This window comes from Camelina sativa, chromosome 11, assembly GCF_000633955.1.
Source record: "Camelina sativa cultivar DH55 chromosome 11, Cs, whole genome shotgun sequence".
Taxonomy (NCBI): domain Eukaryota; kingdom Viridiplantae; phylum Streptophyta; class Magnoliopsida; order Brassicales; family Brassicaceae; genus Camelina; species Camelina sativa.
In genome coordinates this window covers 18372263-18399225 of record NC_025695.1, presented here as the reverse complement: position 1 = coordinate 18399225, position 26963 = coordinate 18372263, and the positions used below count along the sequence as shown (strand labels likewise).

At 37.2% G+C, this 26963-nt stretch overlaps 5 protein-coding genes and 1 long non-coding RNA gene across 13 annotated transcripts; 3 read left to right on the top strand and 3 right to left on the bottom strand.

Moving 5' to 3' along the window:
- On the top strand, positions 1969-6424 carry LOC104723740. Of its 2 annotated transcripts, none has more exons than XM_010442138.2 (6): positions 1969-2073; positions 2248-5573; positions 5649-5742; positions 5820-5941; positions 6018-6124; positions 6222-6424. In XM_010442138.2, the coding sequence occupies exon 2, from the start codon at positions 2353-2355 to the stop codon at positions 4183-4185; it is 1833 nt and encodes a 610-aa protein (XP_010440440.1). In that variant the 5' UTR covers positions 1969-2073; positions 2248-2352; the 3' UTR covers positions 4186-5573; positions 5649-5742; positions 5820-5941; positions 6018-6124; positions 6222-6424. The 2 variants fall into 2 exon arrangements, with proteins under 2 accessions (XP_010440440.1, XP_010440441.1); XM_010442139.2 differs by having other exon boundaries at positions 6211-6424.
- On the top strand, positions 4210-4968 carry LOC104728107. Its single transcript, XM_010447136.1, has one exon. The coding sequence runs from the start codon at positions 4210-4212 to the stop codon at positions 4966-4968; it is 759 nt and encodes a 252-aa protein (XP_010445438.1).
- Positions 5005-5582, top strand: LOC109127305. Its single transcript, XM_019231898.1, has 2 exons — positions 5005-5250; positions 5313-5582. Exons 1-2 carry the CDS (start codon positions 5005-5007, stop codon positions 5580-5582), a joined length of 516 nt encoding a protein of 171 aa, XP_019087443.1.
- LOC104723739 lies at positions 8469-12214 on the bottom strand. 7 transcript variants are annotated; one of them, XR_002033946.1, is made up of 9 exons: positions 11939-12214; positions 11787-11846; positions 10785-11159; positions 10274-10694; positions 9811-10187; positions 9513-9697; positions 9316-9405; positions 9041-9217; positions 8469-8953 (listed from the first exon to the last, which is right to left on the bottom strand). XR_002033946.1 is itself a non-coding variant. In XM_010442132.1 (8 exons), exons 2-4 carry the CDS (start codon positions 11827-11829, stop codon positions 10178-10180), a joined length of 939 nt encoding a protein of 312 aa, XP_010440434.1. In that variant the 5' UTR covers positions 11830-11846; positions 11939-12214; the 3' UTR covers positions 8469-8953; positions 9041-9217; positions 9316-9405; positions 9513-9712; positions 9811-10177. The 7 variants fall into 5 exon arrangements, 6 of the variants coding, with proteins under 6 accessions (XP_010440434.1, XP_010440438.1, XP_010440435.1 ...); XM_010442132.1 differs by having other exon boundaries at positions 9513-9712; positions 10274-11159; XM_010442133.1 differs by having other exon boundaries at positions 10274-11159.
- On the bottom strand, positions 15610-16909 carry LOC104723738. Its single transcript, XR_757417.2, has 2 exons — positions 16459-16909; positions 15610-16389 (listed from the first exon to the last, which is right to left on the bottom strand). It is a non-coding gene; the product is annotated as an uncharacterized LOC104723738 (long non-coding RNA).
- LOC104723736 lies at positions 17528-19462 on the bottom strand. Its single transcript, XM_010442131.2, has 3 exons — positions 18579-19462; positions 18294-18483; positions 17528-18207 (listed from the first exon to the last, which is right to left on the bottom strand). The coding sequence occupies exons 1-3, from the start codon at positions 18948-18950 to the stop codon at positions 17702-17704; spliced, it is 1068 nt and encodes a 355-aa protein (XP_010440433.1). The 5' UTR covers positions 18951-19462; the 3' UTR covers positions 17528-17701.

Genomic DNA, 26963 nt, shown 5'->3' with positions numbered 1-26963 from the left:
TCTCTCTCTCTCTCTCTCTCTCTCTCTCTCTTATTTTCTGATTCACGAAATGATCATCACTGACTTCGATTTTTTTTGGAACCTGATGCTTGTTGTGTTCTCTCTATTTGGCATAGATTTTGATTAGGACGTTTGTTTACTCTAAACGCATTGTTAGAAATTCTCAGGGCATGAGTCACTGTAGGAAACAGAGTTGTTAGGATCTCAGAAACATGTGTCATTTGCAGAGTTTTTATAATCGTGTCGGTGGTTCTGAATAAAATTTTTCTAATTGAAGCTGTTTGTTGTTCGTGGATTAAGCGATGGGGGGTTACAGTTAGGGATTTTGATGCTTGGTTATTAAATTAACTTTGTTAAGTTGTTTTTGTACACTGTTAGGAACATAGGTTGATTGGTTAGCTCTGAATTAGTTATCCTATCTCTCAACTTGGTAAACGCCATTGTTACTTAAATCACTGTAACACTGGGAAATATGGTTTATAATCTCCTTGAATTGTCAGTGATTCTTCATCGTAGTTTTCAATTTGCTTTCATTCGAAGTTTCGATGGTAGTTAGGGAGTTTTCTGGGTCTGACTCCATACAACAAACAGTCTGCGATGTTTCATTTGCCCCAGTTTGGCTAGTTTGCGAGTATTGTATCACCTGTGGGGTTTTGCTGAATAGTTAGGAAATGGGAAGTCTACAATGTGTTTTTGTTGTACTTGACTGTTATGAATCACTGATTGGATCTTTAAAGCAATCACTATCTGATTTGTTTCCCTCTTAATGTTGAATGGTTCTAGGACTTCATTAAGAATTTTGCTAGTATTCTGGTTCTTTCCGGGTCTTACCAAAGCACAGTGCAATGGAGGCATTCCCTAATCTTCCATATTTGGCTATTTGTTGTGCAGCGTTCATATGTTGTCTATCCTGAAGAGGCACCTCGACCTCCTCCTCCCGAGGAGCTAAGGGAGATGGCACGAGAACTCGCCCGTAAGAAGAATCTCTCTTAGAGTTGTAATGAGACGGGAAGGAAGGACTAAACAGAAGAGTACGTTTGTTATCTGTAATAGTAAAATTGCTCAGCGTAGCAAACTGATATAATAAAGGTAATGTTATGTTGTTGATTCCTGTAAGATCAAAAAATGGAATGTACAAGAAAAGCAATAATGAAGAAGAGGTGGGTGGCATTTGTTTTGTTCAAGAACCTTGGTTACGTTTTGTGCTTATACACATCAATGGATACATCATTTCTAATAAAATTACTGAATCAGAGATTCATAACTACAGTCTGATAAGTGTTTTGCTTCTGGGATCTTATTAGGCACATTCAGTTGGACGGACCTTAGAAGAACTTTGAATATAAAGAACATGATTTTAAATGAAAGTTGTGTAAATTGTGTAATACTGTCTGTCTGTCTAACGTCACATAACCTTTACTATTAAGTATTAACACATTGGTGGACCATATTTTGGGCCTCGAAATTTAAAAGAAAATAAACTAAAATGATATTAAATTTTAAATTATTAGAAAAAAGTAACGTGAAAACAAGCTTTCTTCAAAAATTTCAAATTTCTTTGACATTTTGAAAACGTTTTTTCATGAAAAATTCCTATTTGTATAATGAACTCTGTAAAGTGTCTATTTTCTAGTGAAAAGGTGCCCATAATAAGGGCTTCTTGTCCGAACTGCCATTTTTGGGGAAAAATTATTGGATCTACCATTTTAATGGGCTTTTGGATCTACCATTTTGAGGACAATTTTGCCCTTAGGTTAAGAGCGGGATGAGGAACGATTTCGAAATTGTTTTTTTTGTCCGGGCAGATAAGTTGATGTCTTAATTTTTTGGGCAGCGGCGACTGTTCACCGATCGGACAGGAGGAACTGTTTCGCTTTGGCGTTGTGTGGCTGAAAATCCGTAGGGTTTCACTATTGTGTGGATCTATAAAATGTTGGCCAAAAATAAAGGATATGGTAGAAGCTTCTGTTTAGTGTGGATATTGGGTGAAAACATAATTAACAAAAGTCCGACTGAACAGAGCAAACGGGTTACGAAAGAAGAAGAAGTGGTACTAGAGACATGGATCCGTAGGTAAATTAGCTTCTCCTTCACTTATACTATTGTAGCAGATTTGGAACGAAATGGTTGTCCTGTTTGTGGGTAGTTAATGTCATAGGTTCGTGATGAGTGGCTTAGGGGTTTCCTCTCACGACTTGGCTGTTACGTAGTTGCTTATTTCGTGTATTTGTGTGTTATGGGTTTCAGGGAGCGGAAGTGGCTGTGTTTGTTATTGTTGGGAGTTGGGAATGCTCTAATACAGGTGTTTGGGACTTCTATATTGCTAAAGAATGCTACGCACGCAGCATATCCATGACCATGGATACGAGTTACGAGGAGCTTCTCATACTGGTTCGTCACGAGTTTGAGCTTGATGACCTGAACTTTAAGCCCAAATTAAGCTACTGGCTTTCGTCACAACTTTCAATCTTTTCACTCAATGCAAGACCTCCAGTCGTCATCACAAGCAGTATGGGGGTACGAAACTTCTTGGAAGTTATGAGAACCGCACCACATCTAAACATGTTACTGTCACTTGATCATGAAAGCAGTGCTGCTGAAGGCACCATCATCCGGAAACAATGTGGACTTGAAACTGGCAAGGGGAAAGCCATTGCGAGAGATGAAAACATTGGTGATGTACCGCGAGTGACGCTAGGACGTATTGGGATGGGAGGAATTGGTGATGCAGGCACCAGTGATTGTAATAAGTTTAGTGGTGTTAGGAGACATTTATTTGATGGGAATGATGCTTCTTGCTCAAACGGTGCAATGAGAATATACTCGGTTGCAGGTAATGCCCAAGGAAACTGTAGTCGGAGGAGTGGTCTTATGTACCATGATGCGGAGGTCTCGCCTGATAGTAACAACAGTGGGTTAATTAGATTGGCAGATCCTGGGACGCCTTCACTCTCTGTTCACTCTGACGGGAGTAACTCAGGAGACGTCGATGTTAACAACTTTCTAGTAAGTGAGGAAGATGATGGGTTTATGAGAGAGATTGCAAAAATAGAGGATCAGTGCACTCAGTCTCGGCTGTTGGAGGGGAAAAACAAATGTAAAGAGACTGCGGATGGCGGCGGTGAGAATGAGAATGAAACTTCTTGGACTGATGCAGTGGTGTCTTCAAGGTCAGACGACGAAGATATTTACAACGATGACTATTGGAGTATGGTGTTCGATCAAGATTATCCAGTCAACGTCAGAGACCCGTTACTGGAGAAGGATACATCTCTTGAGGTGGTGGAAAGAGTAGGTGGTAGTGGTTCAGAGGACATAGGATCAACGGTACTGGCTTATTGTGCACAGCGGAGTGAGGCAGCTTTACGCTCTGATGAAAATATAACTATGGATGGTTTAGCTGCAGTTAATGATCCAACCGTCTTAGCTGATGGGTCACCTAGAGTTTGTCAAAGAAAGGAAGGAGTGATTGGATTAGATGGATTGCCTGAGAATGTGGACGGTCTTAATACTGTATCAGGGGTTGCTGAAGCAAACAATACGGACAGTGGTTCAGCTGAGGAGGGATATGGTGAAACCAGTGAATCATCTGACTCTCAGCTGATTCCTCGAGCAAATGGTTCAAATGTTGTAAGAGATGACAACATTGTAGATGATGCTTCAGCTGTCGACCCTACACACTTTGATGTAGAACGCTCTAGAGATAGCATACATGGACATTCCGATGGAAGACGTGTAGGTGGCCCAAGGATTGAGGTGAATAACATGTTCACCGGGTCACTTCATCTGCCTGATGCTGATAATGGTGGGACCGTGGATCCTGCGTTTGAAGATTTTACTCAACGCCGTGACGCTGAACCGGTTTTCGATGACGTCTACCAACTAACAAACACAAATGGGTGTGCAACTGTCGCTGCCGAAGAAGATGCAATATATATTGGGCGAGTGTTTAAAGATAAGGCGGAAATGCAAAACACTCTAGCTATATATGCCATCAAGAGGTTGTTCCATTTCAGACTTGCTAAATCTGAACCAGAGAGGATTATTTGTGTTTGTGTTGATCCACTTTGTGCGTGGAGAGTGTTTGGGCATTCTGTTTCAAAATTTTCCAAGAATTTTGAAATTAGAACAGCCACTCTAACTCACACATGTTCAATTACCGCAAGGTCCCAGTATGAGAAATAAGCCTCAGCCAAAGTTATAGCGGAGATGCTGAAAGCAAAATATGCTAATGGTTTGCCTGGACCACGGGCCGTAGATATCCCAGCTATAGTGCTTGACGAGCTGAAAGTGTCGATAACATATATGAAGGCTTGGTATGCTAGAGAAGCTGCTATAATTAAAACTCGGGGAAGTGATGAGTGTGGATACAAGTTGCTTGCAGTGTACCTGCACTTGTTGAAGAAAGGCAATCCAGGCACTATATACAGACTAGAATATACTGGTGGAGGAGTTGCTCCCAAGCAGTTTAAGTATCTGTTCTTCGCGATTGGAGCATGTATTGCGGGAATCAAACACATGCGCAAGGTTGTACTCGTTGATGGGACTGTAATCAAGAACAAGTTCAAGGGGGTTCTCATTGCTGCAAGTATGCAGGATGCTAATTTCCAGGTTTTCCCAATAGCATTTGCGATGGTTGATGCAGAGAATGATTTGGCATGGACTTGGTTTTTCAGGCAACTGAGTATGATTGTTCCAAATTCGAAGGATTTGGTCCTGGTCTCTGATCGGCATAAATCAATTTATATTGGTGTTCACAATGTTTACCCCCAAGCTTTTCATGGGGCGTGTGCTGTCCACATTGTGAGGAATGTAAGGGCCAAGTTTCATGGTGAAGGGATATCAAACCTCATGGGTAAGGCTGCACGCGCATTTAACTTTGGTGACTTCGACGACTCTTTCAAAGAAATTGCTTTGCGAAACAAGAAATGTGCTGCATACTTAGATGCAATCCCACGGGAACATTGAACACAAGCTTTCTGTCCCGCCAAACGGTACAACATCATGAGTAGCAATATTGCAAAATCCCTGAATGGGGTACTGGGCAAGATTCTGGAACTACCGATTGTCTCCATGGTTGAGTCTATTAGTTCGAAGCTAATGGAGTGGTTTTGCATCAGACGCGAGAAGGGAAGAAGACAGTTGGCCTTGGGACAGACAATAACACCAAATGTCAACAAGTTATTGTTGCGTCATCAGACGTTTTCTGCCGGTTTAGCTGTGAAAGGGGTATCCGCGTGGAGTTTTCAAGTTAGTAATGGGAAGAAGATGTACTATGTTGACTTTGTAAGAAAACATGTACATGTCTTCAGTTCCAAAAACTGCAAATACCCTGTTGCCACGCATTGGCGGCGGCAAGAATGAAGCAGATAGACGTTCAGACGTTGGTTGGATCAGAGTACGAGGTTAAACTGTTTGCCTATGCGTATGCAGAATTCATTTACCCTGTGCCTAATCAATGTGACGAGGAGGTGCCAGCGGATGTGGAAGAAACTGAATTCATTCCCCTCACGAACAAGAATGGGCCTGGCCATAGAAGGAAGCGGAGGATCCCTTCCACTGGAGAGTTCATGGTAGAGTAAAGACAAGCGTTCAATGTTTATAGGCCATGATTTGGTGTATATATAATTGGTTAACGTGATTTGCAGGGGGCTAAAAGGCGCAAGAGGGGAGCAAATAAGTGTTCAATATGCTTTCAGTCAGGACATAACAGAGCTACTTGCTCTAACATGCCTGCTTAAGGTCTGCATATTCTTACTATAAGTTAGAACATGTACGTAATACAACACATTTGACCTTATTATGACTGACGTGTGCAGGTGTCTGAAGGTGGGAGTTGGTTTTTTGTTAAAAAGCAGCAATATAATTTCTTTTTGGTAAACCTAGTAGGCTATGTGGTATGCGAGTCAAGAAAAAGTATAAGTTTATTACGCGTCTACAGGTAGCTATTGCATATGACTAGCAGATATACTGTACGTCTACATATCAGTTCTGACTAGGCATAATCTACCTTGCAGGGAATGGTCAGTGTATGTTTTTTGGGATGCTTCGGCCTTAAGGCCACTTTTCTATGTAGTTGATGTCGGCGTTTATGGGTTACTTATAGTGTAATCACCTCATTAAGGTATCTGGCTTATTACTAATGTTTTGGATGCTTTGCGTTACCATTTGACGTTTACTAAGTCTGACAACACATTTCATGTCTGCGAGGGGCGTTGAAGGTTTTTTGTCGAAGAACTGAGGAGGGACGCATGCGGTGGACGCATTGTTTGGAAGCGACGAGGATACCGGACAGTGGAAGGTGTATTGCGATGTTGCGATGTGAAGGTGTATTGCATGTATATGTATGGCTGAAAACGCTAAGAATATTGTTGTACTTGAACTTGCTATTATGCATAGTAATGGGAATGCTGCTTTTATAATCCATGTTGATCCGTATGCGCACAGTGGTAGCGTGCTCTAAGTAAAGGGACGTAAAAGTTTGTCTTTAGGGGGCGAAGAAATATGTTATTAAGACAATTGACAACGGCTTAGTAGTTTCTTTTACAGGAAGAAACTACTGATTACATAGATTGTAAATGGTAGGCGCGATCAACAAAGCATAGATTTTTAACATAGATCACGGAAACGGGTTGCATACATATAAACAAAGCATTTGTTACAAAGGTACTGAACAGAGTACCCATTAAGAAAACAATTTGGGAGGCCTCCTCCAAAGGTGAACGTGTGGTCGTAGGGGTCACTCCGTGGGAACCCCATGTCACGTACTTGTGTGAGAACCATTTCGCCAATGCCTACTGCTTCTTCGATTGTAGGGACCAAAGTGAAGAATGAGTCCATAACACGCATACCATCGTCGTAGGAACCACAACAAACAAGCACGATTCCAACAGCAAAGCGAGCATAGATGATTTTCCCAGCAGCATCACCTAGGAGGTCAACAGCTCGTTGCGAAGGTCCGCTCTATGCAGCCAAATGTAAGCCTTCAACGTACTGGGCTGTTGGGTTGAGAGCCTCGAGACATCGTAGAAAGAATGGACGGTATACAGATCCCTCATTGGCTAAGGGGCTGACAAATATGAACTCATAGATGTCGACCTCCGAAAGAACACTTTTGTCCAATGCGAGAGCAGCAAAAGATGGAGAAGCAGCAATCAAAGGGCCTAGCTCTCTAAAGCCATAGCGAGAAAGGCGGCGGACAATGTCAAGGAGGATAGGCTCTGGAATGCTATCCATAGGAGAGGGGTAGTGGTTTTGCTTGTTTGATATGAATTTGCGAAAAGAAAGGGTTCCTCGGTCTTCATATAGAGGTCTCTGAACGGGGAAGGTGGGAGTTATCTGTCAAGTTTGGGACATTTAGTAATGCTGGTGAAACAGTAAACGTTGCTGGAGAAGGTAGTAAATGTATATTTGGCTGTGTAGATTTGGAGAAAGATAGTCATGGTAGTTGCTATTGAAAGAAGTGTATTAATAAGGAAAAGACATTTATGGTAGGAGCAGATGAATTAACTTCAGAACTTCATTAAGAGATATTTGACGAGTACAGAGTGATAGTTTAGCAACAATGAAGAAGTGGTACTAATATTAGGGATTACATCACCAGAACTAACAAAGAAGAAGCCACATGACACAATACCAATAGAAGAAACAGTTGACGCAGCGTCTGTCCATACGGCAACCAGCAATAACACATGGAGGGATGTCAACGTAGTTCCACGTATTCGCATGGGAACGAAGCTTAGTAGGGCCTATCTGTATGATATGGTGGAAGACAGTGCTAGCAATATGATCAGCTTTTGGGTAATCACAAGTAGACGCGATAAATTATTCAATTGTGGAGATTGACTCTGCGTAGAACCCAAGGCAAAGCTGGAACAACCCTTTGGCGAACACTGCATGCAGTGAACAACTCCCAATAGTGCATAACAGCTGTAGACCATCTTCTGCACGGCCCATTTTTGCAGCTAATCGAAGGCTTTCAAGGTACACCGCAGTGGGATTATGAGATTTGAAACAATTAAAGAAAAAAGGCCGAAACGCAGAAGAAAGATTAATAAGCGAAGCGTCAGCAAGGAAGAGATCGATGGAGAGAGTGTGGAGCACCGCAGGATGAGATGCGACTTTGTTATAAAATTTGGAAGCTAGAAGCATACCACGAAGATCCGTGAATGAGTCTTCACCAACACGACGAGCTATGTCAAGAGCAGTATTGAAATCAAGCGTATCCATGACTGTCCGTACTGATATTGGGAGAGAAAGAGTAAGTTCGTAAGAAATATGGAACCAAAACATATAATACAATTCCTATGGAAGCATTGATTGGTATAGCCAAAGTAGGTGGCCATTAATATCATTAATCTTCACTGGAGAGCGAAACTGTCATTAGATAGGTGTGGTTTGAGAGGTATGGCAGATTTGGTGTAATTTTTGTCAGAGTACATGGGTTGGGTATTGGCGAGTGTTTGGAAGATCAGAATGCTTTAAAAACTATAACTTGGTATGTAATGGAGATAGTCTTACATTGTCTGATAATGGACAAATAAGTAACAGTTGAAGCCAGGAAAGGCAGATTGTGTATGAGGTGACAGTGAGACAGTATAGAAAGTACTGAGTAGGCAAAGCATTAGAAACAAACTCTTCATAGATCCAACGGGAATAATGCATTCTGATGGCTCTGTTTGCAACGAACTGAACGGGACTTCCTGCACATGTATTGGGCATGGACTATTGGCTTACTCTTTGGGCCATTTAGTTGTTTACAACGGGTAGTGGACTCTAATGGAGTATTCAGCTGACTTTCAATTTTATTTTTGTCCTTTTCACTACGCAGATTCATTGCAGGAGCAGAGCTGCAACGTTGTGTGTCGATGATATGTAGGTCAGAGAGGTCTGAGCCGCCGCTGCCCTCTGCGTTACATTCATTGTCGCCAGAAGAAAACGTTAGAGAATTCCCCTGCGTGATTGTATAGTTTACATTATGGAGTATGGATATTTTGTTGTAAGCATAAGTAGTATTAGTTGCTCCAATGTAATAACTCACCTTTGAATCTGCATAAACCGCTCTTGGTGAATGGAGAGAAGAATTTTTATACGTTGCCATGGGAGGGTGTGTCACATAAACCAAATCAACTATTTCTTTATTTCCAGAACGTCTAGAGGATATATTGGAAGAGTACTTTGCGGCTTCGTGGAGCAAAGATATACGAGAAGGTTGTTTCTGTTGGAAAGAAGACATAAATTACTGAGTTTTTAATCCTCAGGAGAGTACTCGAAAATGAGAAAGGGGAAGTTTAGTTTGTTAGGCAGGAAACATACGGGTAGGGCAGAGAGCAGAATGGAATGCTGCCTCGTCAGTGGAGCAGGTGATGCCTGAGCAGTATGACTGGTAACTGCACGCACAGGGACCTATGAATGAGAGGTAAATTTTGAAAAAGTTTCAGGGGTACTAATAAACAACGGTGAGAAAGGTAGTAAGTAAATGGTCCGAGTAAATGTAGAGGGTAGAAACAAACCTTTGACGAGGTAGCAACGACATTCAGAGAGTGCAAATAAGAATACCCTTTCGATGAGGGAAGGAGCGACGATTGGTTTTGGCCGGCAGTAGAGGTCAAGGGCATTGGATCAGAGGGATGTAACTCACTAATCAGTGATGACCTATTAGCAGAAATTGGTGAATGACCATCGGCAGGTAAAAGTCCTGCAGAGATTGAAACTGGATGTGTAGAGGAGACATATAAACAAAAAAGGTTTGTAGACTGGGAAAGGGTGAAAAAGGATAGTCGAAATTGCAGTCGGATAATGGGTGTTTACCTTGATCAACGTCGCCAAAGGCTGCAAACTGACGTTGGTGGAGAAGTTAACAAACTTCACCCATAAGAGACGCCTTGAAGGTCATAAGTTTAACCTCTAGGACAGAGTCAACGTCGTCAGTAATCCGGAGGTTCTGACCCAATTTTTTTTTTCCCATTTCTGTCTGTTTCCGAATGTTGAGTCGAGCATATTGGATGTAATAGTTTACGTTTCTGTGCATACATGAGAGGAGGTAGCAATGCATCACCTCCAGACCAGCTTTCCTTGATGAATGGATAGCCATTAACAATAAGGCTCTCTAAATGTTTAACCTTGGGGTCATAACAGGCAGATGTTATGAAGGCATGCTGGCGAGGTTTGGGAGACATCACGAACAACTGCAATGAAAAAGAGATGAATAAAGTAAGAGATGGCGGCAATGGGAAAATGTAAACACCATCAAGAGTGAGGCAAAAAAACATACGGCGGGATCATTTTCAACATCGAAAATCGTTGTTGTATGGAATGACTTGCACTTTGGAAGAATGAGAACAGCTTCGTCAAGGAAGGTGGACGTATCTCTGCCATGAGGGAGGTATTTGAGCAACAACGGAACATATGTGAATGCAAACAACTGGATTGCAAGAGGAAACCGTGGACAGCCATGGACGACTGTTTAAGCTTCGTTAGCAAAGACGCTGGGGTTGGCAGATAGCTTCCAACTTTCACCATCCACAAGAGCCTTGTAAATGAGTGGCGACCCCAAGGATAGTTTAAGAAGAAGTCAACATCTTTAACCATCTCAACCACTTCGGCCGATGGTTTGACTGGTTGATTTCTACATAGAAGTATGCCCTCCACAATAACAATGAGACAAAGTCTAAATTTACGCCACATAGGCATACCTGTTTCAGATTTTAAGCGGTTGACAATTTCTTTAATTGTCAAAGAACCAAGTGTTCCGCCAAGTAACGTGTACCAGTAAGGGGAGTCACCTTCAGAATGAGTGGTTGTAGCGGTGAGTTCATTCTCCGGAGGCAAAGGGTAGCATCGTAGGCCAGTAACATCTGCAAACTCTTGCAGAGAAAACCGTAAAGGACGACCCCCAAATACGAACCACAACTCATCAATATTCTCTGTATAGAGCTGCCTACAAAGCATTTGGTGAACCAACTGTCCAGACAATGAACATTGACGAACATGGAGAGAGAAAAGCTTCCCAAGCGGGGATGCCACCAACCGATCCAATTCTGGCATCCCTTGAAGTATTTTCCAAATATCAATCAAGTACTTGGGTTTAGAGTAAGAGTTAATTCGCACTGCATAGTCTGGATAGCAATCAGTTGCAAAAATCCGTGAAGGCAGGGACCCTGGACGAGTGATACACATACAGAGGTAGTAAAATTAGAATAACTTTTTATGTAAAGGAGAGGAGAAAGGGAGAACTAGTTTATTAAACCGAGAACCCAAGTGTAAGCAAGACGGCGACTACCTACTTATAGAAATGGTAGACGAACGGGGAACTAAACCTTAAAGGACATGACAAATGTAAGAACGGGGGATCTGGGAACCTAAACGTAACTGCGGCAAACACCTAGGTGGTCTACACCTGCTATAGCTAAACGGAGAACTAAACCCTACAGGACATGACCAAATTAAGAACGGGGATCTGGGAACCCAAACGGGAATGCGGCGTACACCTACATGTTGTATAGCAGGTCTACTACAACGGAGAACTAAACCCTAGAGAATATAACCAAATAAGAACGGGGATCTAGGAACCCAAACGTAATGCCACATACACATAGATGGTGTATAGCAGGTCAACTACAACGAGGAAGTAAACCCTACATGACATAACCAAAATAAGTACGGGGAACTGGGAACCCAAACGTAATGCCACATACATCACGAAGTTGTATTGTAGCCGAGAAAGAAACAAAACCCTAGTAAACATTCCCAAATTAAAAACGGAAAATGAGAGGAGGTCTACAAACCTGGGCTCTGTGATTGATGAACAGACTGGCTGTCGGCATCCATTTTTGATGGAACACAACCTAGGAGGAGTAAATCAGGGTACGAAGTAAGATGCAGAGACCTCCTCTGTTATTTGAAATTTAAATTGGTTTTACATCTCGGATTTACTTACCAATCAACTGACTTCCTCTCGATCTCTGCAACTCGAAGATGGTGAACTTGCTGTCGATCTCTACAACTTCAAGATGCAACAATCTCCCCGGATCGGTACAAATGTCAGCTAACAGAGGAGGTAAAGGAGTAGTGATATAGAAACTTGAAGCTGAAAACCGAGGAACGGTACATGCAAGTGGGAGCGTTTTTTTATGCAATAATGTAGGGCAACCATTATTGGTCCCTCATGACGCATCAGAAAACTTTCGCGTTTCCTGTTTTCCTTCTCGCTGGTCTCGGGCAGGGGCAACGAATAATAAAAGAATAAAATTAGGCACACATTTTACAATTCAATCTGAGCTTACGAAGGGTAACTCCGTAATCTCGCGTTGGAAAAGAATGGTATATCCGCAAACTGTTTCGAAAGTGGTAAAAGCAACAAAGACCATCAATGAAAGTGGTTATTCTGTAATTGATTCCCCATAATAATAGTAGTATAGTGCTATAAAACTATAAATACCAGTATAATAAATAATACCAAATTATCAACCAAATTCGTTCTTACTTGCAAGATTTTTCTTTTGCAATATTTCATTCTACTTGAAAACAGGCCGAAATTATTAAATGTTAATGAATTGTGCTTTGAGCCTCTAATTTTCAGCGAATAAAAATTCTAAAAATACGATATAAGTTTTGTTTTTGTAAAATTAAAGTATAATGTTTGTTTTTTTCAAATTTCCCGTACATTATTTAGGCATTTTTGCAAATGAAAAGGCCCTTCACAAATTTCCTTGGGTTGATATGGTTATTTTAGAGTTATAATTTTATGAACTCCTATTTCTGGAAAAGATTTTATTATTCACAGTTATTCTATAAAAGGGCCTATGTTTGTATAAAATCTCAATAAAATAGCTCGTTCTGAAAATATCACCCTAATCCATTGTATTTGCAAGATTTCTCTTTGAATCCGCGTACTAAAGATTCTGACTTCTTGTTTTGGTACGTTTTTAATAAATTTAACTGTGTCAAAACTAATCTTCTATGAGTTTCTTATGGATAACCTCTAAATTATTTTAAATAGTGGTGTCATCATCTTTTCTTAGCTGTCACATGTTATTGCTTTTGCTTCTATTTCTAATTTCTATAACGGGTCATAGATTAGAGAAGTTAATGATGCTTCTCAGCTTTATATTACTTTCACTTTCTATTTGTATACTTAATTGATTTATTTCTATATTGTTTGTTCTCTTAATCAATTCATCCAAGCCGTCTGTTACAGTCTTTGTCTCTTTGATTATAACCCTTTTGGATTAGCTAGCAAAACGTTTCAGTTAAGATAAGCCAACATTGACTTTAGTGATCTTCTCGCTAGAAAAATTTCAAGTAGAAGAAAATGTGGGTCTTAATCAACACTATTTTTTTGTATATAGGTTTTTTTTTTGTGATTTACATTTACCTAAACCATTGTGTATTATTTTAATTTCAGAAACTCGTATCTGTTCTCAGTAGCTTTCACATTTACTAAATACTAATAAAGAGTTTAAACACGTAAGTGAAAAGAAAAAGGTTAAAAACAAAAGAACCAAAAGTCGTCAGTGTAACAAAACATAAGTTCTGTAAAAAGTCTTTGGCCTAGAAATCTCACATCTGTTACACTTCTTGTTTCTATCATTTTGAATTAACAGTATTTAATTATTTATGAAGAAAAAGTTACTAGTTTTATTTACCTTTATTTACTATTTTTTTTTTTCGTCCCCTTTATTAGAAGGAAAATATAATACTACTAAAAAGAAGTATGGAAGAAAAAAAAGAAATCAAAAGGAGGAAGGGACCACACTGGTCACCAAATATTCGGGGTCTGATCTCAATGCGGATAAGTCTCTCTGTATTTATGTGTTCTATAAATAGAGAAACATATTTTTGTAATCTCTCAAAAAAAAAGTTATTTATTGAAATCGACATTGTAATAATTGTATGCATAAACTCACCTAAAAATTATCTCTTAAAATATTTAATACTTCCAAAAAAAAATTAATGTTTTGGAAGGGAATGAATGTTTCACAATATAATCAGATATTTGACGAAATTGTGTAGAATTAATCATTTATATCTACATATTTCATTACACATTTTTCATAAACAGCTAATTGCATTTTATTGAATTGTTAACCTTATTATTTTGTGAATTTAAATGAAAAAAATGAGAAGGCATGTGAATAACAGAATAAGCCCATGACGATACGCCACACACAACTAATCACATTCATCTTTGGCTCTTTCTGTATTCTGAATTTTTGAGGGTCAATAATGTTAGTAAGACTTTAGGCATGTCAATGTAGATAGATAGGTTTCTTTACCATTAGCCATTAGGTTCGTCATCTTGCAGGTTGGTCCCCAAACATTAACACGCTCTATACGTAATCCCATCTCTCTTTTTAATTTAAATTGGCAAAATATATTGAACACTCTAGAATATAGTAAGTTAGTAACTATGTTTAGTTAACATAACATTTTCATCAATGGAAATTTTATGTTAGTAGCTTATATTTCAACTTTTTGGAAATTAACCTCCATATGTCTAACGATTAAATATTATTTCCATTTTGTATAAAAATACTAAGATAATTCTGATTTGCAAATCATTATATCATGCATGTGTCAAAAGAGCCAAAGAGGTCCAATAAAATAGTAACACTAGTGTCACTAACACTATCACAATTTGGCTGTGCGTAAATCTTTTATTCGTCTGACGACTATCTCATAAGTCACAAGGCAAAAACTCAGGTGATAAAAAGCAAACAGACAATGCAAAGAGTATCCTAACTGTTCATTCGAATGAGTGGGTGGAAGGTTGTTTTCCCAAGCCGATGGTTTTGCTATATATCGTAAGTATTATTATGGTCTTTATTAGCGAGTTATACATTATTTTTGCTTCAGCCAAAGTATTTAGACATCCTTTTTTCTTGATGTAAATGGTTTTGGTAGCGATCCCACGAGGGTGAATTAACTCCAAAATCCCGTCCTCAGTTTGGATTTGAATCTCAAGTAACATCTAAAATATGAAGACTAATTACACAAACATCATCTATTGTATCTACATCTAAATGTTGTATACGGATGCAAAAATGGAAAAAAAATATAAACTATAAACATTTTTCAAATTCACAAAATATATATCATAATTTGGTATCCTAATTGTATCAATCACACAACTGCGAAAATGGCTATTTTTTTGTTATATTATAATGTGTAAGTAATATAACATCAAAAGAATATATAGTGTCTCATAATGGATTACAATGCCCCACAACAATGATTGTGATGCCATTACATATTGGTTTGGTTTAACCGTTTTCAAATCATAACACATCTTTACGGAAACAAAGTTAGGTCCATGTAAAAAGTTGGTCTCGGCTTCGACTAAAAATAAAGCAAACACACAAAAACTTCATCTTTCCATTTCAAAAGTCTAACAGAACATTACATTACGTCTTTATCGAACTAACCACTATTCTCTAATCTAGTTTTGATTTAGTCTAAAATAAGACAACTCCTCAATGTAAATACAATAAAGGAAAAAAAGAATTTGTTTTCTTGACCGTTTAAGAATAAAAAGGAAATATATATGCCTTTAAGTCGTTACAAAATAGAATTGGATCATTTTTTTGTATATTTTGGTCCTAATCTAAAGGGAAAACGTCCTAGTTCCACATGAAAATTATCACATCTTACTAGATAAAGCCAGAACTTTCACCTCGTCTTAAATATCTCTGCACAAATGTCTCTCATCCTATATCTCTCCAAATCCAAAATTTTATTTCTAAATCTCCTTGAATCCATAATTCTCATCAATTTCTCCATAAATACAGGTTTAATTGGTTAATTATTGGTTTATTGGTTGTCTAACCAACTAACAAAAGTTGTAAACCGATTTCAACCTGATTTCGACCCGTTTATATAATTAAATCACCAATTCTTTTTTATTTTTTAAATCTCTTTTCCCCATCTCAACGAACACTATATCATATTTTCATTAACGTTTAACCAGATCATCCACATCAAATAACCCAGAGAGAAGAAGAAATAGAAAAATCCATTTAAACAAATATGACCAGATCTCAAAAATGTCAAAGCTCAATACAAACAAAGATAAAGCAACTGTGAACTTCTAAAAACCCAAAAAAAAAAAATCAGCTTCTGCTTTTGAATGCTAATGAAGGCTGCTCGGATGAATGGTCCGTCCAACCCAGAAAATCCACTGCATCCAAGAAAAATCAAATAAACAATTCAACCAAATTGACATAAAAGATCAATCATAATTGTTGTATATAATGGAGATTCACGTGGTCCTTTTTTATAGACGATTGCAGCTCCAAAACTCTTAGTTGGGTTTATTCAAGTTCTGGTGATTGGAATCATGGTTCACTGAACCAAGAACACATCAAATCCGATCAGAAATGAAGATAAAATCTGCAAAAAAAATTCTCAAATTACAAATTTTTTTCAACTCCAAAATCAATTAAGAACACAAATGATTACTGGAATGTGGAAGTCACGAGGGCTTCTCTTGGCGCCAGTGGTGGATAAGCGAGAGTTTGGTAGGAAATTGGCTGGGTTTATGCACCCACCTGAAACATATTGCCCCAATGCAAGAGACGGTGTTCATGATTTTAGAAAATGATGATTTTAGAAAATGATGATTTTAGGGTTCTTAGGTTTGAGAATTTCTGATCGGGTTATAAAAATTCTTAGACCGGGTCGGGTTTATAAGGTCAATCGGGTTTTAAACTATGTTTTATATCTGGTTTGACTGGTTTTCTAGCGGTTTAATTTGTAAATCGATTAAACCAAAAAATATGGAGAAGTAAATGAGAACTTTAGATTTGGAGATATATAGGTTGAGAGATCTTGTTTTGTGGATACTTACGACGATGTCAAAGTTCCGGCTCCATCTAGTACGATAAGATAGTTTTGATGGGGAAATAGGACGTTATCCCTAATCTAAATTCAAGTTTGGATCCACCGTCTACGTTAGAACTACCCTATTTATGTATATGTAGCCAAACCACCAAAATATTTATGTCACTGACATACGTAATTAATCCAAAACGTCCTACAGAAAAAATAAATATATTTTTTTATAAAAGTAAAAGAAATACAAAAGAGAATATTACACTGTTCAAGTGAACAGCTCTTACACTCCAAGATGATGCCACAGAGACTGTTTCTTTGATCTCGAATGCTGCCGTCATCGGAAAAAAAATTAAAAATATAAATTCTGATTACCACTTTTTATCATCTTTACTAGTATTTATTTATTAATTTTTCTGACTTCCATAAATACGATGTGGTAAATTTGAAGTTTAAAGTGATTAATAAAAAAACATGAGAAGTTTAAAGTTGTCATAAATCTTCTGTTCCTTTTGCGCCAACATATTTTTAAACAGAAGTCGCAGTACAAATTTCAAGAAAAGTAGTTACTAATAACCAAAAAAACATTCATTGCAAATTTTTTTTAACTAAGATTAGACTATTACCCGAGTAATAATACGTCTCTGTTACTTTTACTGTTTTACATACCAAAACAGAAGTAGAAGAAGTAGTAGTAAGAGTAAACTACTGTTACATTTCTGGGTAAAACAGAGTAAAATATTGGGTAAAATATAAATCCTAATGTTATATATATATATATATATATATATATTTTTTTTTTTCTTCTGTAAATTCTTGTTTGTTCAATTCAAAAATTAGCAAAAATTAGGAAAATTTCAATTTTTTTTTTTTAGGGTTTATCTTTGAACAGGAAAGCTAATCCCGTGACAACCTTTACTTCTCTCTTCACCAGCTCTGCCACGTCATTATCATCATCATCTGTAATCATAGTCATAGAAGAAAACTTCAACGGCGGCGACGACAAGAGTTTCTCCTCGAAAACCAGCAGTTCCGGTTCAGCCACGGCGGTCGCGTCAGTAGTAACCGGCGACGGCTCCTCGCCGTCGGAGGAGTTGTTTCGAGTATAGGAAGATAGCCATTTAGCTCTCATGTAATCAGCTTTTCTCCATGGCGGGAAATGCATACATTTCTTCTTCAAGCTCTGTTTCGCCGCCTCAGAAACCATTGACACGATCTGAAGAAGCCGATCAGATTTTCCGACGAATATCAACGGCAGAGATTGAAGCAACACCTTGTAATTACTCGTCTGCCGTGCGATCTCGAACTCCGATCTAAAATCAACGTCGATTAGAATCCTTTCTCCGTTCACAATCACATCTATGTACTCATACTCACCTGAAACAAATCATCAATTAGATTAAAAAACAAAAAAAAAAATCGAAGGTTGAAGCAGAAAAAGAAACCGGTTAAGGAGATTGTACCGGCCGGTATAGAGCGAGATTTATCCCATTTAGATTTACAAATCGAAGAATCGTAACCGAGAGATGAGAGTTGAACAACAATGATCTTTCTCAATTCGTCTTTACGTTTGATTGATTTGTTCTTCTCTATAGCCTTCGCAGCTTCGGTTAACAGAGTCTTCTCAACAACGCTCGCACATGGAATCAAGCTCTGTATAAATCAAATCAAAAACCAAGTCGAAATTAATATTTGTTACAGAACCTATGATGAACAGAACAAAGAGAGTTTTTTTTATTTATTTATACCTTGAAATCGTCATAAGCGACGTTGAATGAATCGACGGAACCATCATCGAACAAATCGAATTCGTCATCAGAGCTATCGTTGTAATTGTTCCCGTTGAAGCAATTACAACGATGATTATTACGTCCGCTCTTAGTTTGCTTCTCGTTGTTCTCTTCCATGTAGCTTTGAACCATCTTTGCTAAGCTCGGCTCGAACTCTGTTCCATCGATAAGTAGTGATTTATCTGAGTTTGAGCTTCTTGTGAACGGTCGATCTAGTAGACGCTTGAGACGAGACTTGAGGACTGTTTTGCTTGGTGATTCAACTCGAGAAAAGTCTCTGGTCGCCGGAGAATCCTTGTTAATCGGTTGAATCTTCATCGGAAATGGCATTATCGATCTCAAAATCAATTCGAATTTTCTCCAGATTTGGGGGAAAAGAGTCACAAAAAAAACAAAAAAAAAAATCTACTAAAATTTCTAAGCTACTGAGTAGAGCTAGAAGATATATGAGCTATACGATCTTCTGAAATCAGTGGATCATCATCTTAACAAAAACGAAGGAGAAAGAGAGAGAGAGAGAAAGAAAAAAAAATCTAAGAAGGCGGATCGGAGATTTTAGTTAACGCCGATGATTTTCACGGAAAACATGATGGCGATTGCCGGAAACAGCGTTACTAGAAACGGTAACAGAGGAAAAAGTAACCGGAGTGTTAGGGGTGGGCTTACACCCCTTAAAAGTTTGTCTACAATCAGCTTCTAAGCCGAATACAAAGGAAGAGTATTTTGGTCTTTTGGCAACATGACATTCCCCTATAAGTATGGGGTACAACATTCAAGAGAGGGGATATGAAAGAGACCCAACTCTCTCAGCTCGTCATCTAGTCATTCGCAATACAGGTCGTCCATCGTGTCGCCTACCTTTACAGGTCGTCCATTTTATCACTTACCTCAACAGGTCGTCCATCTTGTCACCTACCTCCACAGATCGTCCATCTTATCGCCTACCTCAACAGGTCGTCCATCTTGTCACCTACCTCCACAGGTAGTCTAGCATGTCACCTACCTCCACAGGTCATCCATCTTATCGCCTACCTCAACATGTCGTCCATCTTGTCACTTACCTCTATAGGTCGTCCAGCATGTTACCTACCTTCACAGATCGTTCATTTTATCGCCTACCTCAACAGGTCGCCCATCTTGTCATCTACCTCCACAAGTCGTCCAACATGTCACCTACCTCCACAGATCGTCCATCTTGTCGCCTATCTATTCAGGTCGTCCATCTTGTCGCCTACTTCTATAGGTCGTCCATTTTGTCACCAGTGGCGGATGCAGAAAATAATTTTATCCGGAGCAATAATATTAAATTATTTTTTTTATAAATTTTTAAATAAAATTATATCAATTAAAACATTTGATTAGTTTTGTCAAGTTAAGATAAGTAAATATGGGCATGTTAACATAGGAAATATAAACAAAATTAAGTTTTTGTATTGTATTTGTATGATATTTTAGTATTATACACAACACACAAAACGTGTATCTAAGAAAAAAATAAGGTAATAAGAGCAATAAAAAATATTTTAGTAGGGGCATACTTAAAAACTCATGTAAAATAACATTAATTTTAAAAAATTTACCTGTGGCAAGTGCATCGGTTAACTGTAATGTACGTCCGCCCTTGCTTGTCGCCTATTTCCACAGATTGTCTAGATTGTCGCCTGACTACCTAGCATCTCACCCATATTATTTATTCCTGATAATAGTCCAGCGTCCACCGAATGAAATATAAACTACAAGTGGCTTAATCCCTTTCTAAGGGTACGTAGACAGCCTTTCCCAAGGCACAACTATAAAACAATTAAACTCTCTCTTATGTGAACGACCTACTTTGGAGCCTCGAACTTATGAAAGTGTTTTTCCCTTGTTAAAGAACTTAGAAATACTTTGTTGCAATTCATGCATCAACACGGAGTATTCATTTTTCCTGCTATTGCAAGAGAAGGTTTGTTTTTTTTTTGGTTTTGGGAAAAAAAAAAGAGAGATTGGTTTGATTTTATAGGCAAAGAAGAAAGCTGACTAGACGTGATGATGCCACGTCATATAGTATTACGAGATAGGAGTATTATTATGTGGGTATTTTAGAATTACAGTTTTAACCCTTTTTTAGTAGTGGGACGGTGTGGTTTGTTTTTTACTGGTATTAGTAGTAATTGTGGTAGATTCTTCTTTTGGGGAAAAAAAAACTGTCAGTAAAATTATTTGTAATGATAAAATAAATATTTACTGTTTTGTCCTCTCTCTATCTGTCTCATAGCTCCCACTACTGTGGCGTGGAAGATCGGGCATATCTTCCTCTCTCTCGGTAATCATCGTGATTTATTTTTTATTTTTTTATTTTATTTTGACTTGTCGTAATTAAGAAAGGTTTAATTATGTTATATATTAAAAAAAGTTAAAAATGTCGTCACATCTCAGGAATACTAGTTGACGTTATGCTAATAGTGCACCACGTAGCGGGAAGTTTGATACTGTATTTTTTTACTCCTCCGTTGTTGAACTTGAATTGTATGAATAATGAAAACCGATCATTTTAGTGAAAACCGATGGGTTAATTAGTAAACCGACGACAATTTTACCTCTATAATCGACCGAGCTCCAAATATTTTTGACCGTTCGATGATTTTGTTCAATAAATCAAAAAGTAAAAGTTAGGAAAACTTAGTGTAAAAATATTAAAGAAAGTAAAAGTTAATGGCTAAAAAAATAATGACACGTGTAGGAGGAAGCAGGTGGAATAGAAGAAGTAATAAAAGTTGAGGAGTCTTCGTTTGGACGCATGTCCGTAATTAGCCCTGCCTGCTCGTTAATTTAAGGACACAACCAATGCCTACTAAAACTATCAATTAGATTCATCATTTACTAGATAATATATCACGCATATACGCGAGTTATTGTATTATATATCTTAATTTATTTTAATGTATTTAATTATCATAAAATTATGAGAATTTTTTTGAAAAAATCTTTTTAATAAAATTTTTAAAAATGGTATTTTAGTGTTGATATTGAAAAAAATGTATTTTTGAAATTCTAATTAAAAATACATATATAACAAACAAATCTCCTAAATGTCACTAATACACTTTATTTATTCCAATCATAAAATTTACTATAATATTCAAAATTTACCTAAAAAATTTAATCATTAAATTGCAATATTATTTTTGAAGTATCAATTAAATATATTTCCTATAAAATCATATGAAATGCAATTAAAAATCCCAAATATTAATTTAATTTTTAATCTCTTTTATATTTACTTTATTTTAAGCTATATTGCTAGGTTAAATTCTAATGATTTCCTCTTTGTAGTAAGATTTTGGAAATGAGAATATCAAATTATTTTTTATATAGAAAATCGTTAAATTACAAAATTTTGAATTAAAGAAACACTATAATGATCTTTATATAATTAGATTTTGGATCAGAAGAACTAAATATAATGATGAGTATACAAATTCTCAAAAAAAAAAAATGGAGGTAAGAGAGAGTTAAAAATTCTGATTTAATAATTCTATTATAATAGTTAATTTTGTTAAAACATTGCATACTTTTAAAAATAAAATATGTATACATGTATGAAGATGATTTCTTTTGATTGATTCCTTCATTGGGCTTTGATTGAATTTAGTGTTGTTGAATTTGCATTGATAATTGTTTTTTTATAGCCACCAAATTTTTATTATACATATGTAATTGAACACTGAAAATAGTAAAAAGAGAAAGAAGGAAGGAAGAAATATATTAAAAAAAAAACAAAATATAAGATAAATCCAGCAAAATATATAATCACACTTTTACCATGAGTTTTAAATTCATGCAAGAATATAAACAAAACAAATATGATAATCCAACTCTTACAACACATATGAGATATAACAACAATTAATATTGGTGGGAGAAAAAGAGAGAATGATTACTTATAAGATGATAATCCAAATTAGATAATGGATATGAATCTTTAAAAATAAGAACAATGTAAAATATATATCATGCAGTCTCTAAAATTAAAATTTAGCATTAAAATTTACAATGATATTTCATTTGGTTTTTTGTAACCCATACAACAAAAATAAGAAATCAAAAAAAAAATTTGGAAAATGATTTGAGGTATTGTGGAAGAGAATGAAAGAATAGAAAAGTGTGAAAGTAAAAGAATGCTAATATAAGAGAATGAGAGAATGCTTATTTATATGATAAAATTGATGGAAGTACAAAAGAAAAGTGAGTGCATAATTATAATTTATTGTGTTTGAATAGAATTGAGTGGTGGAATATGATTAATGCATAATTTATTTTATTTTCAGTTATAATTTTATTTTAATGTGTGAACTAAATATATTGTGTTTAATTGGGTCTTAAATATTGTTTAAAGCAATTAAACAATTAAAAAGCAAATAAAAAATAAAAAAATTAGAAAGCATTAAATTAAAACCAACCAATAAGGAGAGACCAAAACCTTACATTTATATATATATGATTTTAATATCAACTAATATACATATGTATATTTATATGGGATAAAAACTCAAAGAATAACGACTATCCATTAGATTCATCACTTATTTTAACATCAACTAATATATATATATATATATATATATTTATATTGATTAAACAACTATAAAGCAATAGAAAAAAAAATATTAGATTATCTTATAGAAAGAATTACTCAAATGTTATCTAAAAGTTTGTTTATTATTCATATCTATAAATCTTTTGAAAATTGCTCAAATGTTTAGTGTCCTGGGTGTAATTACAATTTACCCATCGGGTTTTGTTTTCGATTTTGAATAAAAAATTTTAAAAAAATACACATCAGCAAATTAAAATACACATCAGATATGATTTAACACAATCACTAAGCAGTTTTTTTAGATTGACAGTTGTTTTTTTTTGTTTATATCATAGAAAGGGAAAGTGAATAGTTTTAACTGTTCACAAACCAAAAAAAAAAAATCGTTCGTCGTCAATCTCTCGTTGCCGGCAATACTCTGTCATTGTCCACTCTCTTGCCGTCAATCTCTCACCGTCATCTCTCGCCGTCATCTCTCGCCGTCTTTGCTCGTTCTCTCTCTCTTCGTCTTCGCACTCTCTTTCTTCGTCGTCGCTCTCTCTCTATTCGTCGTTGCTCTCTCTCTATTCGTCGTCGCTCTCTCTCTTCGTCTTGTTCGTCTTCGTCTTGTTCGTCGTCGTCTTGTTCGTCTTCGTCTATCCGATATGTGTCAAGTGTTTAGTTTTGAGTTTTCCGGCTGAATGTGGGTTTTTTAGATGATTTACGGCTGATTGTCGCCGTCGTTAATGACGGCTGATTTGTTAGATCTATTCAATTCAATGGCTGATTTACTTTTTGTTTTATGTTGCGGCTTAGTTATTTTAGGGTTTACGGCTGATTTGCTAGATCTATTCGATTCGATGACTGATTTACTGTTTGTTTTATTTTGCGGCTGAGTTACAGATGAGTTGTGACTGAGATATTTTGTGCTTTAGATCTGAGTTATGTGTTTGTGGCTGAGTTATGTTATGCTTTGTGTATGAGTTTGTTTTATGTTATGGCTGATTTATTTTATGATTTACTTATGAATTATATTATTTATCAGATGTCGATGGTGATTATTTCTGAAGAACAAGCAAGAGATTACCCTCCAAGACTATACGCTGAAGGAAACTCTAATATAGAGTTTAGAGATATTAATACCAATTTAAGGATGAGAGAATTCCCTCAGATTAGGGAATCAATAGGACATGATGCGTGGGAAAAAACGAAAGATGTACCTATTGGAATAATCTCTAAGCTAGTTGATAGCCAATTCGTCTTGTCTGGTAAGGATGTACATTTCTTACTATGTAACCAGTTAAGGGTACATAAGAAGGAGATTTGGTTTGTGGTCGGCGGTCAACCTATCAGGTTTGGTTTGAATGAATTTCATTATGTGACGGGGTTAAACATAGACCCAATGCCTTCTGAACGGTTTGAACTTGAAGAGGAACACAAAGAGTTCTTCAAACTTTTGAAAGTGCCTGGTGGGGCAGGTCCAACGCTACTTGAACTCAGGGAAGCATTAAAAGTGTGCTGGGAATGGGTTAACCTTGATCATCGTAAATGGTTGGGACTGTTGTGTTTTCAACACATTGGACTTTATGGTTTGCATCATAACTCTAGAATTCCATATGAAAGTGCCAAAAGAGTATTTGATGATGAAGCAATGAAGACGTATCCGTGAGGTCGGTCAGCATTTGAAGCTCTTGTTGATTCTATAAAGATGTTGAACCCTACGGGAAAGTCGTACACCCTTAGTGGGTTTACACCCGTGTTACAGGCTTGGGCGTATGAGTCCATCAAATGCTTTGGAGAACGGTTTGGGAATGCATCAGCTGAAGATGATGCCATACTGTTGCTTCGATGGCATGGAAACCGTTCACGTTCAACGATGGTATCGGTAATTGCTGAAGATATCAAAGCGTTTGGTGAGGTAAGGTTTTGATTGTGTTATGATAGACTAATAGTTACTGACTGAGTTATTGTTTAAATGATGGCTGAGATATGGTTTATTAGTGGTTGAGTGATTGTTTAGTAATGACTGAGTTATTATTTAGTATAGTAATTGCTGAGTTATGGTTTAGTGAAGGCTGAGTTATGTTTCAAGTATGGCTGAGTTATGTTCAAGATGACTGAGTTATGGTTTAGTCATGGCTGAGTTATGGTTTAGTGTTGGCTAAGTTAAAACTTACTGATGGATTTCATAATCTCTTATGTTACAGCTGCGTGTGAGAAAAATGGTTATGAAGGAAAATGGCTGCGAGCTATTTCATTCATGGCCAGATCAAGAAGATGACCCAACAATTGATCGCCTGATCGAAGACATACATATGGATAAATTTGTTAAAGGTTTTTGGGATGTTAAGGGGAGTGATAAGAAGAAAAAGAAAAAGAAAGCTGAAGCAGTTGTTGAGTCTGAATCTCCTCCCGCAAAGAAGCGGAAAGTCCAGAAGATGAAAGTTTCCAACAGTCAGGGTGGTGAAACTAGTGAAGGAGTTGCACATGAGAGGAAGAAGAAAGGAAAAAAGGTAAGTGAGGAGGAAGATGCTGGGGAAGATGGGTCGGTTAGTACTATCTTCGAATTGATCTCTAAGTTAAACACAAGGTTTGACACCGTTGATACAAACATTGAAAATGTATCGGCAAATCTGGAGAAGAAGATGGATGAAAGGATTGAAACCAAGCTTGGATCTTTTGAGACGGACCTCAAACAGATGAAAGAGCACGTGCTTTCAATGGATTTAGGGCAAACTGGTCAAAACACGACTGACCAGATTTCAAATTTGAGACAAGAACTAAATAACCTGGGACAAGAACTTCAGACATCAAAAGGTCCACCAAAAGTTCCAGGAAATATGCCAGAAAACTACTCTATCAACAGTCCTCCGGTAATGTCTGATTTTTCTTTGTTTTATGGCTGATTTTTCAGAATGTTTAGGCTGAGTTATCATAATGTCTGATTTATCTTTGTTTTATGGCTGATTTTTCAGAATGTTTAGGCTGAGTTATCATAATTTTAATTGTCTTCGCTATGATATACAGGAAAAGAAATCTGTTGATGGCAGTAGTTTGGATGGGATCAGTAAGAATCTGATGGATAAATTTGATAATTTCCTTCAGAAGTCTCCAGCTGCTAAGAAACCAGCTGATACGAAAACACGGCCTTCCACGAGGAGAAATGCCAAAGAGTTAGAGGCGGCAGAGAAGGCCAAAGAGTTAGAGGCGGGAAAGAAGGCCAAAGAAGTAGCTGCGGCAAAGAAGGCCAAAGAAGTAGTTGCGTCAAAGAAGCCCAAAGAAGTAGCTGCGGCAAAGAAGGCCAAAGAAGTAGCTGCGGCAAAGAAGGCCAAAGAAGTAGCTGCGGCTGGAGACATTCAGGAAAAGAAAAGAGGTAGAGGTAGACCGCCTAAAAATCCTACTGCTGTTAAGCTGTTGAAATCTGTACTACCTGGAGGTTTGAATAAGGGAGAAGCTGGTGCAGAAGCTGCTGAAAGCAGTATTTGTGATATTACAGACCAGTTTTTTGCTGAAGCCAACTCACTTGAACCTGAATCAGAGGATGATGAGGAGGAAAAGATTAGGCTTGATAGAATTAAAGCTTTAAGGCTGGAGAGTGTTAAGCTGTCAGCGGATGGGAGTGCATTGAATACACAACAAGCTCATCTAAACAGAATTTTCCCTTATATTGGAGACAACGGACTGACGTGCATGAGGAAGAACTGTTCACCTGGACCTGGAATATATGATCCTCTGGCACCTGTTGATCCGGTCAAGTTGCAGAAACTTTTGGAGTTCCTAAAGAG

Excerpts from the sequence above, each read along its gene's own strand:
- LOC104723740 (XM_010442138.2), top strand. The coding sequence starts at position 2,353 with ATGACCATGGATACGAGTTACGAGGAGCTTCTCATACTGGTTCGTCAC.
- LOC104723739 (XM_010442132.1), bottom strand. The coding sequence starts at position 11,829 with ATGGATGCCGACAGCCAGTCTGTTCATCAATCACAGAGCCCAG. Across the intron at positions 11,160-11,786 it reads TCATCAATCACAGAGCCCAG|GGTCCCTGCCTTCACGGATT; the intron begins GTTTGTAGACCT and ends TCACTCGTCCAG.
- LOC104723736 (XM_010442131.2), bottom strand. The coding sequence starts at position 18,950 with ATGCCATTTCCGATGAAGATTCAACCGATTAACAAGGATTCTCCGGCG. Across the intron at positions 18,484-18,578 it reads TCGCTTATGACGATTTCAAG|AGCTTGATTCCATGTGCGAG; the intron begins GTATAAATAAAT and ends TGATTTATACAG. Across the intron at positions 18,208-18,293 it reads ATCTCGCTCTATACCGGCCG|GTGAGTATGAGTACATAGAT; the intron begins GTACAATCTCCT and ends GATTTGTTTCAG.
- LOC104728107 (XM_010447136.1), top strand. The coding sequence starts at position 4,210 with ATGCTGAAAGCAAAATATGCTAATGGTTTGCCTGGACCACGGGCCGTA.
- LOC109127305 (XM_019231898.1), top strand. The coding sequence starts at position 5,005 with ATGAGTAGCAATATTGCAAAATCCCTGAATGGGGTACTGGGCAAGATT. Across the intron at positions 5,251-5,312 it reads TATCCGCGTGGAGTTTTCAA|TTCCAAAAACTGCAAATACC; the intron begins GTTAGTAATGGG and ends ACATGTCTTCAG.